Below are 14,794 nucleotides of genomic sequence, written 5' to 3' on the forward strand. Positions count from 1 at the left end.
GATGATGAAAATGCTACAGTATAGAAAGGGAAATGATGGGAAAAGGAAATGGCAACTCAGGAATCAGAGTCAGAGGCTTATCAGGCATGAGAGTCCAGTAGAACAAGGAAGTCAAAGCCCATTATCTAAGCAATGTGGAGGACAAACATTCAAGCTTCTAAGTACAGCATGACTATGACTTTCTCCCAAGAAATCGTGAGGAACATTGAGGCCATAAACCTCTGTATTATAGGCAGAAAAGGGCATTACTGAGTAAATGTCAAACACAAGTTTTCATACGATGTGGTGCTATGCATCACTAAGAAGTGAAATCCAAATTACCATCAGCACTGGTGGGCACTGGGTGGGCATGGTACAGCACACCTTTAATCCCAGTGCTTGGAAGGCAACCTCTGACTTAAAGGCCAGCCTGGTCTACAGAGTGAGTTCTAAGACAGTCAAAGCTACACAGAGAAAACTCTGACTTGAAAACACAAAACAAACAAAAAATTCCATTAGCGTCCCATTCAGAAACAGTTCTAGGAGAGTGAGCTAGCTGACCCTCACCTAGAAGAAGGAAACAGCACACTGAGGCTACCTATGCAAAAAGGGTCTGCAGGGCAGAGCCACAATGGGTGACACCAGTCAAATGACTGATGAAAGAAACAACATTCAAGAACTGAAGCTGAAGGAAATTCAATTATGTTTTTCCCTTTCAATACTTCAATGTTCTTTTTACCTTAAACACTTTAAGTCTCACGAGAAGAAAGCTTCAAGAGTAAATGATACTCAGCTGATCATGATTCAGTAAGCAATGTTTAGAGTACCTAATGCTGGGCCTTTGATCTAGGATCAGCAAACTTTCTCTCCAATTAACAAATATTTTCATGGGCAAGATGATCTATGACAACTATTCAATTCTGCTGATATATGTGACAGACAACACGTCAATCAGAAGGTACAGAAAAAGCTGCTGAACACATCTCTAAGCATGTTGCTCTTGACCAGATGTTGAACACTTCCACTAGGCAACTGACAATAAAAAGAGGAGAAAAGAAACAGGAATCCGGAAGTTCAAAATGAGCAAAGCATGGTAAACCAATGAGTCATGACTCACAAAGGTGAGAATTCAAGAATGATTTCAATGACTCTTGATGGGTTCTTGAATGAATGGTGTGCCATAGGCATCAAGAACAAAGAGGTATGCGATCAAGTTTGGACATACTGAGTTTAAAAGAACCTAATATTAGCTGAAGATTCCATAAGACATGACCCCTGGAACATGAAACAAAGCCATGGAAAAAAGTAAAACTTGAGAGTTGGTCAGAGAAACTGCTAAATACAGGCACAGAGGGTACAAGAAAAAAAGAGATAGACAACAATGCAGAGGCCAAGGATCAAATAAGCTTTTAAAGAAGTGATTAGAAAAAAACAAAAGCAAAATCAAACACAAACAATCACTACTTACAAGAAACTTTTGAAAACAAAAACAAAAGAGCTCACATAGTCTGCATCCGACATCCTGGTATCAATGGCTCTGGTTAGTGAGCAAGAGACAGATTACAGAGAACTACAGCAGTGTATGAAAAGACAGTAAACAAAGCCATTACTTGAAGATCTCTAAAAACAGGAAGACAAAAGTTCTCTAACAGTCTCAGGGTATAGAGGCTTAGGGGAATTCAAAAAGCAAGTAGAGATTACAGTGTTTTCTCAGGTGAAAGGAAGGACAAGTGGGTGTTAGCCTAAGTTATACAAGCTACCTTGGAACAGACCAGTGGGAGGGGCAGGATGCATGTCAACCAACAAACATTTTCAGAAATCTTTTCTTTTTCGAGACAGGGCTTTTCTGTAGCTTTGGAGGCTGTCCTGGAACTCGCTCAGTACATCAGGCTGGCCTCAAACCCACAGAGATCCATTTGTCTCTGCCTCCCGAGTGCTGGCATTTTTCAGAAATCTTAATGCCCTCTCAATTCTTGTTCATTTCACCATTACAGCTTAAATGTCTTTGAACTTCCTTTAAAAAAAAAAAGGAAGGAAGGAAATATTTCAAATACAGGGAAAGTTGATAAAGAATAATTAAAGAATAATTTAAGAATGTTCTGTAACACTGCCTTAATAAACACACTACAGTAGAGCATTGAGGGAAGACTCCTTGTAATCTTTCTCTATTTTATGTCTATTTTGTCAGTAGACAAATAAAACCTTTAAATCTTATGCCTGAATTCATCCCTGAACCATACAGTATTGCCTTTTTACATGCTTTAAAAAAAATATTTTATACCATGAACAAACAAAGGTACTTTGAAATGCCTAGCAGAAATGTGAACATCAAGTCAAGTGCAAAGAAGCAGTCTGAACTCTGGGTTTACTATTTCTACTGTGTGTATTGTGTGAGTGTGCATACCTATGTGCCATAGGTCAGAAAACAACTTTATGGTGCCAGTTCTTGCCTACCAACTTTACATGGGTTCTCAAGATTAAACTCATTAGACGTTGCATTGTGTTTTACCTGATGAGCCACCTTGCCAGCCCCCATCAATCACACAGATCAGATAATGACAGGCCAGGACTTAAAAAGGTATTGCACAAGATTCTAACAAAAATGGAAGTGCAGAGCTGCTTGAGGAGAGAACCCTTTATTTATATCCCTTACCTGCTAGCTCAAGGGTGACTTCTCATCTCATCTAAATATTCCTTTTACTCTTTGTACAGAATATACTAGGATAAGAAAACCATCCTTTTCCCCCTGGCCATGAAAATTAGATTTGAATTTCTATGTATGCATCATGCCAAATCTGTTCCCTAACCTAAAAAGGCTAAAGACAGACAATTCTAAACCTCTGACAATAGTCATCTACACAATCAGAGTGTCTCTGAGTGACTGACTGACCATGCTACTTACGCTGCCCGATACCCTGTCATCACTAACTAGCTGGGTGTTTCCCAATGTGTAAAACAAGTATGGTACTACCTGATGTGTGAAAGGAAAATAAGCCCTCTCACTAGTGTACAGTCATGACACACACACTGTGAAGAACAGTCCTGCAATAGTCACACCATTTTCATTAGCACTACAGGATATGATTCTTATAAGGAGCCTTTTCTGGCTCACTGACTTCCCATGGTCTGTTTTACAGCTAAAGTTTCAGCTACCACTACAAGCAGAACACACAGAGATATACTAAGGTAAGTACATGAAATGTGCTTGCAAGAGGAGATTCACAAATACCTTTTATTTTATTTTTTTTAAAGATTTATTTATTTATTACATATATACCAGATTGAATTGTAGATAGTTGTGAGCCACCATGTGGTTGCTGGGAATTGAACTCAGGACCTCTGGAAGAGCAGTCAGTGCTCTTAACCTCTGAGCCATCTCTCCAGGTACCAAGCTAGAAAGCTGGTTAAGTGGTTAAGAGCACTTACTGCTCTTTCAGGAGATCCAGACTCAGTGCCTAGAATCTATATGGTGCTCATAGTTGCCTGGATCTCTAGTTTCAGGAGATAAGATACCCTCTTCTAGCCTATGTGGGTTCCTGCACACACATAGTACATATTACTCATGCATGAGCACATATAAACATGTATTTTAAAAAAACTGAAATAAACCTTTAAAGACAAAAGTGCCAAAAGTATTCTTTGTAGTGTTTCAGTTCCATAGTGTGCACTTCCCTAAAGGCTTTGAGATTTAATGCCTCCAAATAAATGTGGTACTCTGCTTGCCAAGCTCTCCTAAAACAGGCAGGGGGATCTTTTTCATCACTTTCTTTGGAGGCTTTTTCCTATGCTCACACATGATAACTTCCCATAAGAATGAGCATCTACAAAACTCTACTCGTTTTGTGTATGTGTACATGACTGGGCGTGTGTTGGTATGTGTGCATGCATGTGGAGGACAGAGGCCAATGCTGGGTATCTCCAGTCTTATTTTTTTCAGACAAGGTCTGTCACAGAACCCAGACAGGGTCCATTTGGCTAGATTGACTTGATAGTAAGTTCCAAGGATCCTCTCTTACTCTGTCTTCCCTGTGCTGGGATTACAATGTGCATCACTCTATTTGACTTTTTTTTTTTAAAGGGATACTGAAAATTTGAACTTGATCCTCATGCTTGCACAATAAGCACTTTACTGAATGAAGCATCTTTGCAGTCCTATGCTTATTTTTGAGACACACAACTTTCACACTGCTGTTGTCTCTATTTAATAATAGCTTTGTTCTTTCCTTTCCCAAATGGAAGAGGCATACTTATTAAACTTTTCTAAATTCACTATGTCACTTCACTGTCTGGTTCATAGTAGGCACTCAGGCATTTGTTGGATAAGGAATACTCTCCTAAGACTTTAGTAACAGATTGCTCATGCTGATGACAAATACATTTTCTTCTAACCTGGCTTCCCCAATGAAATTCAACTTCTTAATTACCTACAACTTAGCCTATATTCAATATTACACTGTTTTTGAAAGTGTAGGGCTGTCTATAAATGTTAGGGTATCCTAGCTAGTCTTATTTCAACTTGAAATAAGCTAGAGTTATCTGAAAGGTGGGAATTTCAACTGAGAAAACGCCTCTGTAAGATCCAGCTGTAAGGCATTTTCTCCCCTCCCCGCACTTTTTATTTTGAGACAAGACCTCTCTGTGTAACAGCCCTGGCTGGCCTACAACTTACTTTGTAGACAGGGCTGGCCTCAAACTCATAGAGATTTGATTGTTTCCTAAATTCTGGGTTTAAAGGTGTGTACCACCACAGTGACTAGGCATTTTCTTAATTAGTGATTGATGTGTGAGGCCCATGCCATTATGGGTGGTGCCATCCCTGAGCTAGTGGTCCTGGGTTCTATAAGAAAGCAGGCTGAGTAGACCATGGAGAGCAAGTGAGTAAGCAGCATTCCTCCATGGCCTTTGCATCAGGTCCTGCATCCAGGTTCCTGCCCTGTTTGAGTTCCTGTTCTGATTTCCCTTAATGATGAATAGTGATATGTATAAACCTTTACTTTTTAGTCACAGTGTTTTGTTGCAGCAACAGAAACCCCAAGATATAGGAATAAAACAATTTTTTTCAGCATTTAAATATTAGGTACTGAGCTGACTTCTTTCATGTCTCATATACAATTTAGATTTCCACTCTTGTAAGGTTGGGGACTAGTATCTATATTATTAAGAAATAAAGTCCCTGGGGCCACACACCTTTATTCCCAGCACTTGGGAAGCAGAGGCAGAGGTAAGTGAATTTCTCAGAGTCCAAGGCCAGTTAGAGTTCCAAGGTGAGACTCTGACTCAAAACAAAATAACCAAAAATCAAAACCCAAAAGAAGATCCCATGAATTAGTTCCTTGACCAATCTGACACAGGTAATAATAAGTGGTTTTGGCACACAGGAAGTCTTAATTGGGATGACAATACATGTCCTTCTAATAATGTGCTGCTCTAGAGACCTGAGTTAGACATGCCTTGCTTTTCCTTTCTTATCATACCCAATATATTGCCAGAGAGCACCAAGGTAGTTGTGAGCATAGCTCTGGAGTCAGACAGAACTTGAGTCCAAAATGTGCTATAATATACCCTAACACACAGAGAATAGTGCTTGGCATACATAAAAGAACACCCAGGTAGCAAGTGAGTAGTTACCAGGGATGGTCAGGGATAAAAAGACAGCTACCTTGTAAAGGATTGTTGAAGAGTAAGTGTACGTAACTGTATAACACGGGGACCAGGGAAAGCTCAATTTTAACTACAAACTTATTAAATATGGGACCTGATAGAAGATGAATGCAATCACAACATTCACTTTCTAAGTATGTAACTGACAGTAAACGGTTCTCCACTCAAGCTCCCTATTTGTAATTCTTAAAGCCCAGCTCTTGAACTTTCGTCACACAAGACATATCACCAAAAAGACCCTACAGGTTATAAACGTTACTACGCTGCTAATGAATCCTGTAAGAAATGTCTTTTCTCACCTGACTGGTTTTTGCTGTTCTGCACCTCTCCGTTATTTTGCGGCTGTTGGTTTGTTACAGCACTGCTTTCTGATTGGCTGTTTAACACCTTAACAGCAGATCCCAGGTTTGCTGCTATGACAGGAAAATGCTGACCCCTCTTTAAAAGCTGCTTGTGTTCCTGGTGGCGAAATCGTGGAGGTACTTCACGAGGATACCGAGGCAAGGCCTGTGGCTGCTGCTGCTGCTCCTGCTGCTGCTGCTGCTGCTGTTGCTGCGGCGGCGGCTGCTGCTGATTGCTGGCTGTAGCTCGCTTGGCATTATTATTAGTGCTGGTTGCTGTGGAAGTGCCGTTATCAGAGTTGGCAGGCTGAGGCTGGCTTACACTGGGCTTTATCTGTTCTGGCACTGATTCCAACAAAAGAACAGAGGTGGAAAGGATTAGCCAGTGAAGTACATCTTAACTTCAAACGCTAAGGCACTACAAAAACAACCTGGACACAAGCTTCAAGCATCACAACATCCTCATTCAGAGGCTCAAGACTCTAAGAGATGCCACTGCCTGGGGTCAGACTTCACTTCTGCAGACAAGCTACTCAAGTGTCCACAAGGATGGACCTTCTTGACCAGAATGACACTCATGCTCAATGACTCTTTATCATGTTACACTCTGGCCAGAGACTAAACATTTGTTACTTAACTATGGACCAAAAGAACAAGTGGGGCAAATTCACTGATGTCCTACAACAATGACTCTCAACTCATGGGCCATATTAGATATTTACATTATGACTCATAACAGTGGCAAAGTTAGTTATTAAGTAACAATAAAAATAATTTTATGGTTGGGGGGTCACCACAACATGAGGAACTATATTAGAGGGAACTATATTAGAGCTACTAAATGAATCTTCAATTTTCTAACTGTTCTTGTTCTACTGTTTTTATAGTATTTTAAAAAATATGTATTTTTATATGTATAGGTGGTTCTGCCTGCGTGTGTATCCGTGCAAGACATGTGTACAGTGCCAGTGGAGGCCATAGGTATCAGATCCCCTAGGACTGGAGTTGCAGACAGTTGTGAGCCACCACCTAGGTGCTGAGAATCTAGCCCAAGTCTTCCAGATGAGCAGTTAGTGTTTTTAACCACTGTCTCCAGCACTTCTGTATTTGGTTTCTACTTTATCATCTGAAACATGAATTTACTGTGTAACCTGGGAGCTCCGAAAATTCATTATATTACTTAGGCTGGCCTGAAACTTGCAATTCTCCCACCTCATTCTCCTAAGTGCTGGGGTTACAAGTGGATACAAGCACATCAGGTTTGGTCCCTATTTTATTTAGAAGACACAGGTGGAAAAGCCTTCATTTCCACACAAAGAGACAAAGTGGTCGATTTTCCACTGGTGAATATAAATCCAAACAAAGGACCAGCTCACCTCTGAAACCACAATGGGCACGGTGTCTGGGCTTAGGATTCAATTCCAGTCCCTATGAACCTGTTGTCTTCCCTCTAAGACATCCCAGTATCAAAGGGTTTAGTTATTACAAAGCACAGGACACATGCTGTTTGAGTACTGGCTGTTCTTTTTTTTTTTTTTTTTTTTTTGGTGTTTCAAGAGAGGGTTTCTCTGTATTATTTTGGAGGCTGTCCAGGAACTTGCTCTGCAGACCAGGCTGGCTTCGGACTCAGAGATCTGCCTGCCTCTGCCTCTGGCTCCCGAGTGCTGGGATTAAAGGCGTGCATCATCAACACCTGGCTGTACTGGCTGTTCTTTAATGGCTGGTGTGTTGGTTTGAAAGACAGTGGCCCCCCAAAGGAAGTGGCACTATTAAGAGGTGTGGCCTTATTGGAGTATATATGGAAGTGTGTTACAGGAAATGTGTCACTGTGGAGAACAGCTTTGATGTTTCATATATGTTAAAGCCATACCTAGTGAGGCAGACTACTTCCTGTTGCCTGATGGTCAAGATGTAGAACTCTCAACTACCTCTTTAGCACATGTCTGCCTACATGAAGTCATGTCCCATCATGATGACAATGGACTAAACCTCTGAAACTGTAAGCGGGTCACCAAAATGAAACATTTTCCTTTATAAGAGCTGCTGTGGTCATGGTCTCTTCACAGCAAAGGAAACCCTAACTGTGACAGCTGGCACACCATTCTATATACCTGCAATAGTTCAATCCCACTACAGAACAAACTAAAGCTCTGACACTGGAGGACACTTGAAGGAATTCTGGCAAAGGCTTAAGTGCTCTAGTGCAGCAGTAAAACACCGTTGTTAGTTTCTCTTTTATAAAGCAGGACAGCCTTAGTCCATCACCCAGAAAGCTGTAACCAGTCAATAAATAGATGCTATTGTTTTGGGGCTTCTACTGTAATGATACTGTGACTGAGGCTTTAGTCAGTGTGCTTTAAGAGTATGCAGCCCAGCTTCCTCCTGCACCATCAGTTCCAGGGCTGCTTGTCACTCAACAATCCAAACTAATTTTCCTTTTGTAAAGATTTCCTGAGTTTAACTGATTACCATTCACACGAATGTTTTCCAATATATAATCATGGCCTCCCTTCTTTCCCAAAGTTACTTTATTTTTTACAGTACTCAAGCAAAAACTGCAGCCCAAAAAATTAGTGAAAAACTGACAAATATCCTTCCTATCTATTGTTTGAAACTTTCATTTATTATTATTATTATTAATTTATTTATTTATTTAGTGTGTGTCAGTTTGGCACAAGCTAGAGTCATCAAAGAAGGAGCCTCCTTCTCCATAAGATTAGGTTGTAGGCAAGCCTTTGGGGCATTTTCTTAATTTAGCCCATTGTGGGTGGGGCTATCCTTGGGCTGGTGGTCCTGGCTTTTGTAAGAAAGCAGGCTGAACAAGCCATGAGGAGCAAGCCAATAAGCAGCCCACCTCCACGGCACCTCCGCATCAGCTCCTATCTCCAGGTTCCTACCCTCACTCCTTTCAAGGGATTGAAGCTATGAACGAAATAAATACTTTCCTCCTCAAACTGCTTTTGGTCACAGCAATAGTAACCTTGACTAAGGGTGTGTGTGTGTGTGTGTGTGTGTGTGTGTGTGTGTGTGTGTGTGTGTGTGTGTGTACACTCATATGCACAAGCACACCTGTTGGGTCAGAGGATAACTTTCAGTGTCAGGTCCCACAATCTTGGGACCAAACTTGGACCATCAGGTTTGGCCACAAGCCATCTCACTGGTCCCATCATTTTCATTCTTTAAAAAGAATACTTTCATTTTGTGTTTAAGTGTTTGCCTGCATGCATGTATGAGCATCACGTGCATGCTTGTAACTGTTGAGTCATCTCTCCAGGCCCATCCTTTTCATTTTTGATGCTTACTGAAAAACCTTTTAATCATTTGGATCAAGTAATTAATATATCAAATTTTCTCTTCTAACACAATGTTCCCAATAGGTAATAATGATGTATGGTCCTTTGTGCATCTCACAATAATAAAGATTAATGATTTGGAAAAGTATTTTATGGCTGTCAAGGTGGCCCAGCAAGTAAAAAAGTTTGACACTAAGTCTGACAACCTATGGTCTAAAAGTAGAACTCACATGATAGAAAGAAAACCAACTCCCACAAGCTGTCATCTGACCTCATAAAAAAATTTATGAGTCCAAAGTATTAGAATATTCTAAAGTGCCTGTAAAACGAAGGGAAGATAAAGCAAATGTAACTAGAAATTATAGACATTAAAAAAAACCCTGTAATTTGGTTTTTATGTGCTTAGTACTGGATTCAGCATGCTATCTGACAACCGACTATGAATTTAAGTTGGTGAAGTAAGCTGCTGCTCCTAGAATACAAGGTTTATTAATACTTACTATATTATTGAAAAGCAAAACCCACTGAGGGCCAGTGCGGTAGCTCAGCTGGTAAAGATGTTTGAGGGCAACCTGAGTTCCATCTTCAGAATCCTCTGACCTCCACATGTGTTCTGTGGCATGTATACCCCACAGAAACCTCCAACACAGGTGCACACCCACAATAATACATAAATACACTGTGACAATAATCTAAACAAGGTGTGGTTTATGTAAAATGCAACAAGGAATCAGAGGGTAACTTAACATGCAAATATTCCGAGTAACCACCAGACACGTGTGAGAACTCCAGTAAAAAGTAACCAGGCATTCACAGCAGTATCTATACTATACACACTATCTCACTTCGAATCAATAAGAAAGATTGACTAAAAATAAGGCCTGAGAGGGCATATTCTACCTTCTTTAGTTTAAGACATCACTAAAAACCAGTAAAGACACCAGGCTGGAGAGAAGGCTCAGTGGTTATGAGCACTGGCTGCTCTTCCAAAGGATCCGGTTCAATTCCCAGCATCCACATGACAGCTCACAACTGTCTGTACCACCCAGAAAATAGGGTGCCCTCTTCTGGCCCCTGTAGGCATCAGACATACCTATGGTGTACAGATATGCCATATACATTAAACTTAAAAAACTGAAAATCTCAAAAGAAGCTACTAAATAAAAGTGAAGGGGTACAGATTTCATGGGTTAGCAGGTAAACAACACTGGATAATTCTGAATGTTGTACACATGTACTTAAATACTTATGTCAGTAAGCACCCAAACAGTTAGACAGAAGGGAAAAAAGAAAACTGAAATTTGATCTATTCAAAAGACACAAAGATAGAATAAAATTTTCAAAATTGTGATTAACATAAAATGTGTACGATATGAAGAGCAAGCCCCCCAAACAATAATCACCATAAAAATAAAGGAGTTAAATTCACACCAATTTTAAAGATACTCTTAGATTTGTTGAAGTAAGACAAAGTATACTAAGCTACTCCTAAAACAAACCAATGGAGAAAGATTTCAAGAAAAAAGGTATAAAGATACATATACTGCCAAGAAATTCTAAGAAAATATAAATAAAGCAGTATTAGTATCATGTGAAAAATTACAAAAACATAACAGAAGAAAGATATTTCATATTAATAAAAGAAAAATTATGCAAAGTTAAAGATTTTCAAAAATCAAACTTCATAGTATCAAAACATACACAAAATGAAAAATATTTTTAAAAAGTTGACAGTGGTAATAGCTTTAAAATAGCACCCATTAAATAGTCATTGAAACTTAATTCATGCATATCACACAGCACTAAAAAGTACTGACAAATTACAAACAGTATAAATAACAAGCAAATTTTCTGTGTCATAAAACAATGTCACTATAAATGACAAAACTAGTGAATAAAACTGACTTAAATACCAAAATTTCAAGATTAGGAGAATAATAAAGCACTAAATAGAACATATGGAGGTTCAGCTAAGCCAGTGCTCAACAATAAATTCATTGCCTAATTATCTCCAACAATCAAGACATAAAATATACTATGAGGAAGGGCAAATAAACTAAAGGTGACAAAAAGAATAAATCAATAAAAATACCAACAAAAACCAATTTAAAAAATTTAAAGTTGCATTTATTTATATATGTGAGATTATGTACATAACCAGTAGGACTGAGTCATTTATCTATACTACTGTTTTTGTTTGTACGCCTTATACTACTTTAAGAAATGCGCTCCACTCTGTGTTTTTATGGTTCTAAAGCACAGTAAAAAATAGAATATCAATATAATGTTACCATAAGTCAAGACATTAGTGGTCTCAGCTGGAAGTGACAGCATACACCTGCAGTCGAAGCACTTTTTGGAAAGGAGAAGACAGTACCTATGTTTTGGGTTTTGTGAACCATACAATCTGACACCACTAACCATACAATCTGACAGACACCACTATTCAACTCTGCCACTGCAACACAAAAGCACCCATATATAACAGATGAATCAACAACCTCTAATAAAATTTCCCATACAGAAGCAGGTAGTTAAGTGTATTTGGGTAATGAGCTGTACTTTTCCAGTCCCTGCCCTACAAAAATATAGTTTGAAGATCCTACTACCATAGAACATCAAAAAGAGCTTCCAACCAGGCCCATGTCAGGCCAAGATGACTTTAAAGATAAACAAACAGATGAAGGCCCCAAACATACTCATTCTAGTGTATGTGGCACAAGAATGTGGGGTGGGGGTAAGAGCTGGAAAGGGGTGACTCAGCTATTAAGAGCACTGGCTAGCAGTTCTCAAAATGAATTATCATGGTCTTTCATGCAATCTCTTCTGACACCTTCCTTGAAGACCTCTGCCCATCGTGTCTAGAAAACAATTCATCAATCCCCTCCAAAGCAGCCTTGTTACGATTTCTAGGACTAACAGCTTTGCTCTCCCCCATTCAGACAAATTCCGACGCTGCAGTACATGTAGTCTGCAAGTGCTGGTTACTGACTCCTCCTTCAATGTACACCGGGTCCCTAGTATCAAGTTTATCAACTGCTCAGATTCAGAACTTCCAGCATAATGAGGTGCATAATCCACAGAGCACTATGAAATAGCTCTGAACTGAAACCCCATGATGATCAAGAGGAAAAAGATGATGAAGCTCACTTGCTTGCTAAACAAATCAGTCATAAGAAAATCTACAGCCTGTATGTAGAAACAAGTTCATTCACTCAATGGAATTAACATGAAAAATACAGAAAGGTCCTCTAATTAGCTTTAAAAAAAAACAACCAATTATATTAAGAACAAGTATTTCAGAGGTATTTCATCCACAAATAAAAATAATGCATTTTTTGGTCACACAGTGACCCAACATATCTACCCAACACATGATTTAAAGGTGGCAAGCAAAATCTCAACTGGCTAAGAAGTCAAAAACTAAAGTACAAAGACTGCTTAAAGAATTCAAAACAGTATTTTCCTAAGTTGTGTCCAGAATCACTTTTCCTCTTAGTGAATTAACTGACCCAGTAATACAAGTTATTAGCTGCAGTTAAGCCTTAGCACTTTAAGACCATTCTAGCCTTGTATAAAAATGTATGCTGTGGCATACACCTTTAAATCCCATCACTCAGGAGGTAGGTGTATCTCTGTGTGTTCAAGGTCAGTCTTGTTTACACAGTAAGTTGCATGGCAGCCATGGGTGCATAGTGAGTCTCCATCTCCAAAAAGATGGAAGGAAGAGAGGGAGAGAGGGCACTCTGTGAGTCTGAAACTGATCTAAAAAAATAAAACTATTGATTGAAAACAAGTACTGTCATGTTCAAGTGACATCTGAGAGTATAGACAATATGCAGCTCTATAGAAGAAATATTTAGTTTTTAAATCTTGAACATTTTGTTTTCTAAATCGTAAACATTTTTAATCAACAAATTTCAGAAAAAAATAAACTCCACTTTTGCACCTACATATTTTAATGCAAGTCATAGTAGGAGTCAGCCTACTATGTATCTCAAATCCCTTATATTCTTTTTAATTCTTCAATGACTTGGCTTTGGGAAATATTTTTCCTATTGGCTATGTTGTAGATCTTCTAAAACACTGGCACCAACGGCAGTGTTTAAAACAGCGTTCTGTCATTTTAGCAGAGTGACATGTAAAGCAGCCCTCTAGCAAAGACCGGCATCTTGATATTTAGAGGACCCAAACAAGTAAAAATCTACAAGCAAAAAATATTAAAATATGTAGCAAACATCTACAAAATATTGAGGAAATTTCAGATTTTTTGGCAATCTTTACATTAAATAGGATTACTCTTACTAATCTCAATGTGGGAAAAATAAAACCTTGAGATGTAGCTCTTTGACGACACCAGCATGAAAGTTCCTTAGAAAATGTTATTCTTCAGGGTAATGGTGATATCACCACCACAATTCAAGAAGCAAGGGGGTGGAGATAACCATCACACAAGAACAACTGAAAAATTCCCTAAATATTTATCTTTTATTTGAATTAAGAAAAAAAGGTCAGGGCTGTAGAGATAGCCAGTGGTTAAGAACACTTGCTGGTCTTATAGAGGTCCTGAGTTCAATTCCCAGCAACCACATGATGGCTCACAACATCTGTAATGAGATCTGGTGCCCTCTTCTGGCTCGCAGGGATACATGGAGATAGAACACTGTATACATAATACATACATAAATAAATAAATCTTTAAAAAGCAAAAACAAAACAAAGGTCTAGTCTCTCAAATGAAATAAAGCAGTACCAAGAAAGATATCTGCTTGTTTAGGAACTGATTTTCAGCAATCATAAAATAAAAGCCAGGTATGATGGCCCACACTTGTAATCCCAGCACTTGGGAGGTGGCAGCAGAACGAACAGGGAGGTGGGGGCTGTTTTTGAGACAGTCTTATGTATAACCCTAGCTCATCTAAAACTAGCCATGTAGAACAGGCCAGCTTACATGTCATTTCTGAACCTGCCTCTGCCTCTCAAGTGTAGGGATTAAAGGCCTGCAATAGCAGTCCAGCCCAAGACCAGGCAGGAGCTTTAAGGCCAACATCAATGTAGTTTGAGGTCCACAAGGCCAGCTCTGGCTGTGAGAGAACCTGTGAACCTGTTTCCAAGATAAAAAAATTTTAAAATTGTAAAATAACTAAATTAAACTCCAAATGCTTAAAGCAGGTCCAGCTCCCAGTGCCAACAGACCCAAGCTGCTCTGCTCTCAACAAGGGAAGCTTCTTCCTGCAGTGTCAGCAGTCAACACAGATGCATGACCGCTCACAGCGCTGACAAGAGACTGAGTGTTCAGCTCTATGTGAAACATCTGTATCAACACCACCATCATTAAGGCTCAGCAAACATTATGGAAGAGGAGATGGAGAGAATTCAGGAGCTAGGGGATGGGGAGGGGTGCTGTGAAATGCTGTCCTCTGGACAAGGCACGGCTGCTACAATCAAGAACTCACAGCAAGTGTAGCTACTTGAACAGGACCTTCATAAAAATCAAGCCACTCCAGCATACAAGGACTA

The 14,794-nt window shown here is 39.4% G+C and overlaps 1 protein-coding gene across 11 annotated transcripts in view; it reads right to left on the reverse strand.

Moving 5' to 3' along the window:
- The window catches only part of Tnrc6a (trinucleotide repeat containing adaptor 6A), a 164,795-nt gene that overhangs the window by 32,526 nt on the left and 117,475 nt on the right, over positions 1-14,794 (reverse strand). For 10 of the 11 annotated variants that reach the window (XM_040754992.1, XM_040755018.1, XM_040755027.1 and 7 more), the window contains one exon: positions 5,940-6,326. In XM_040754992.1, the coding sequence (XP_040610926.1) occupies positions 5,940-6,326 (387 nt within the window). Of the gene's footprint in view, positions 1-5,939; positions 6,327-9,504; positions 10,567-14,794 lie in introns of those variants that run through there. The other variant, XM_040755011.1, reaches the window with a different exon arrangement.

The sequence above is a fragment of the Mesocricetus auratus genome, unplaced genomic scaffold (assembly GCF_017639785.1).
Source record: "Mesocricetus auratus isolate SY011 unplaced genomic scaffold, BCM_Maur_2.0 Super-Scaffold_4256, whole genome shotgun sequence".
In the NCBI taxonomy this organism is placed as follows: Eukaryota; Metazoa; Chordata; class Mammalia; order Rodentia; family Cricetidae; genus Mesocricetus; species Mesocricetus auratus.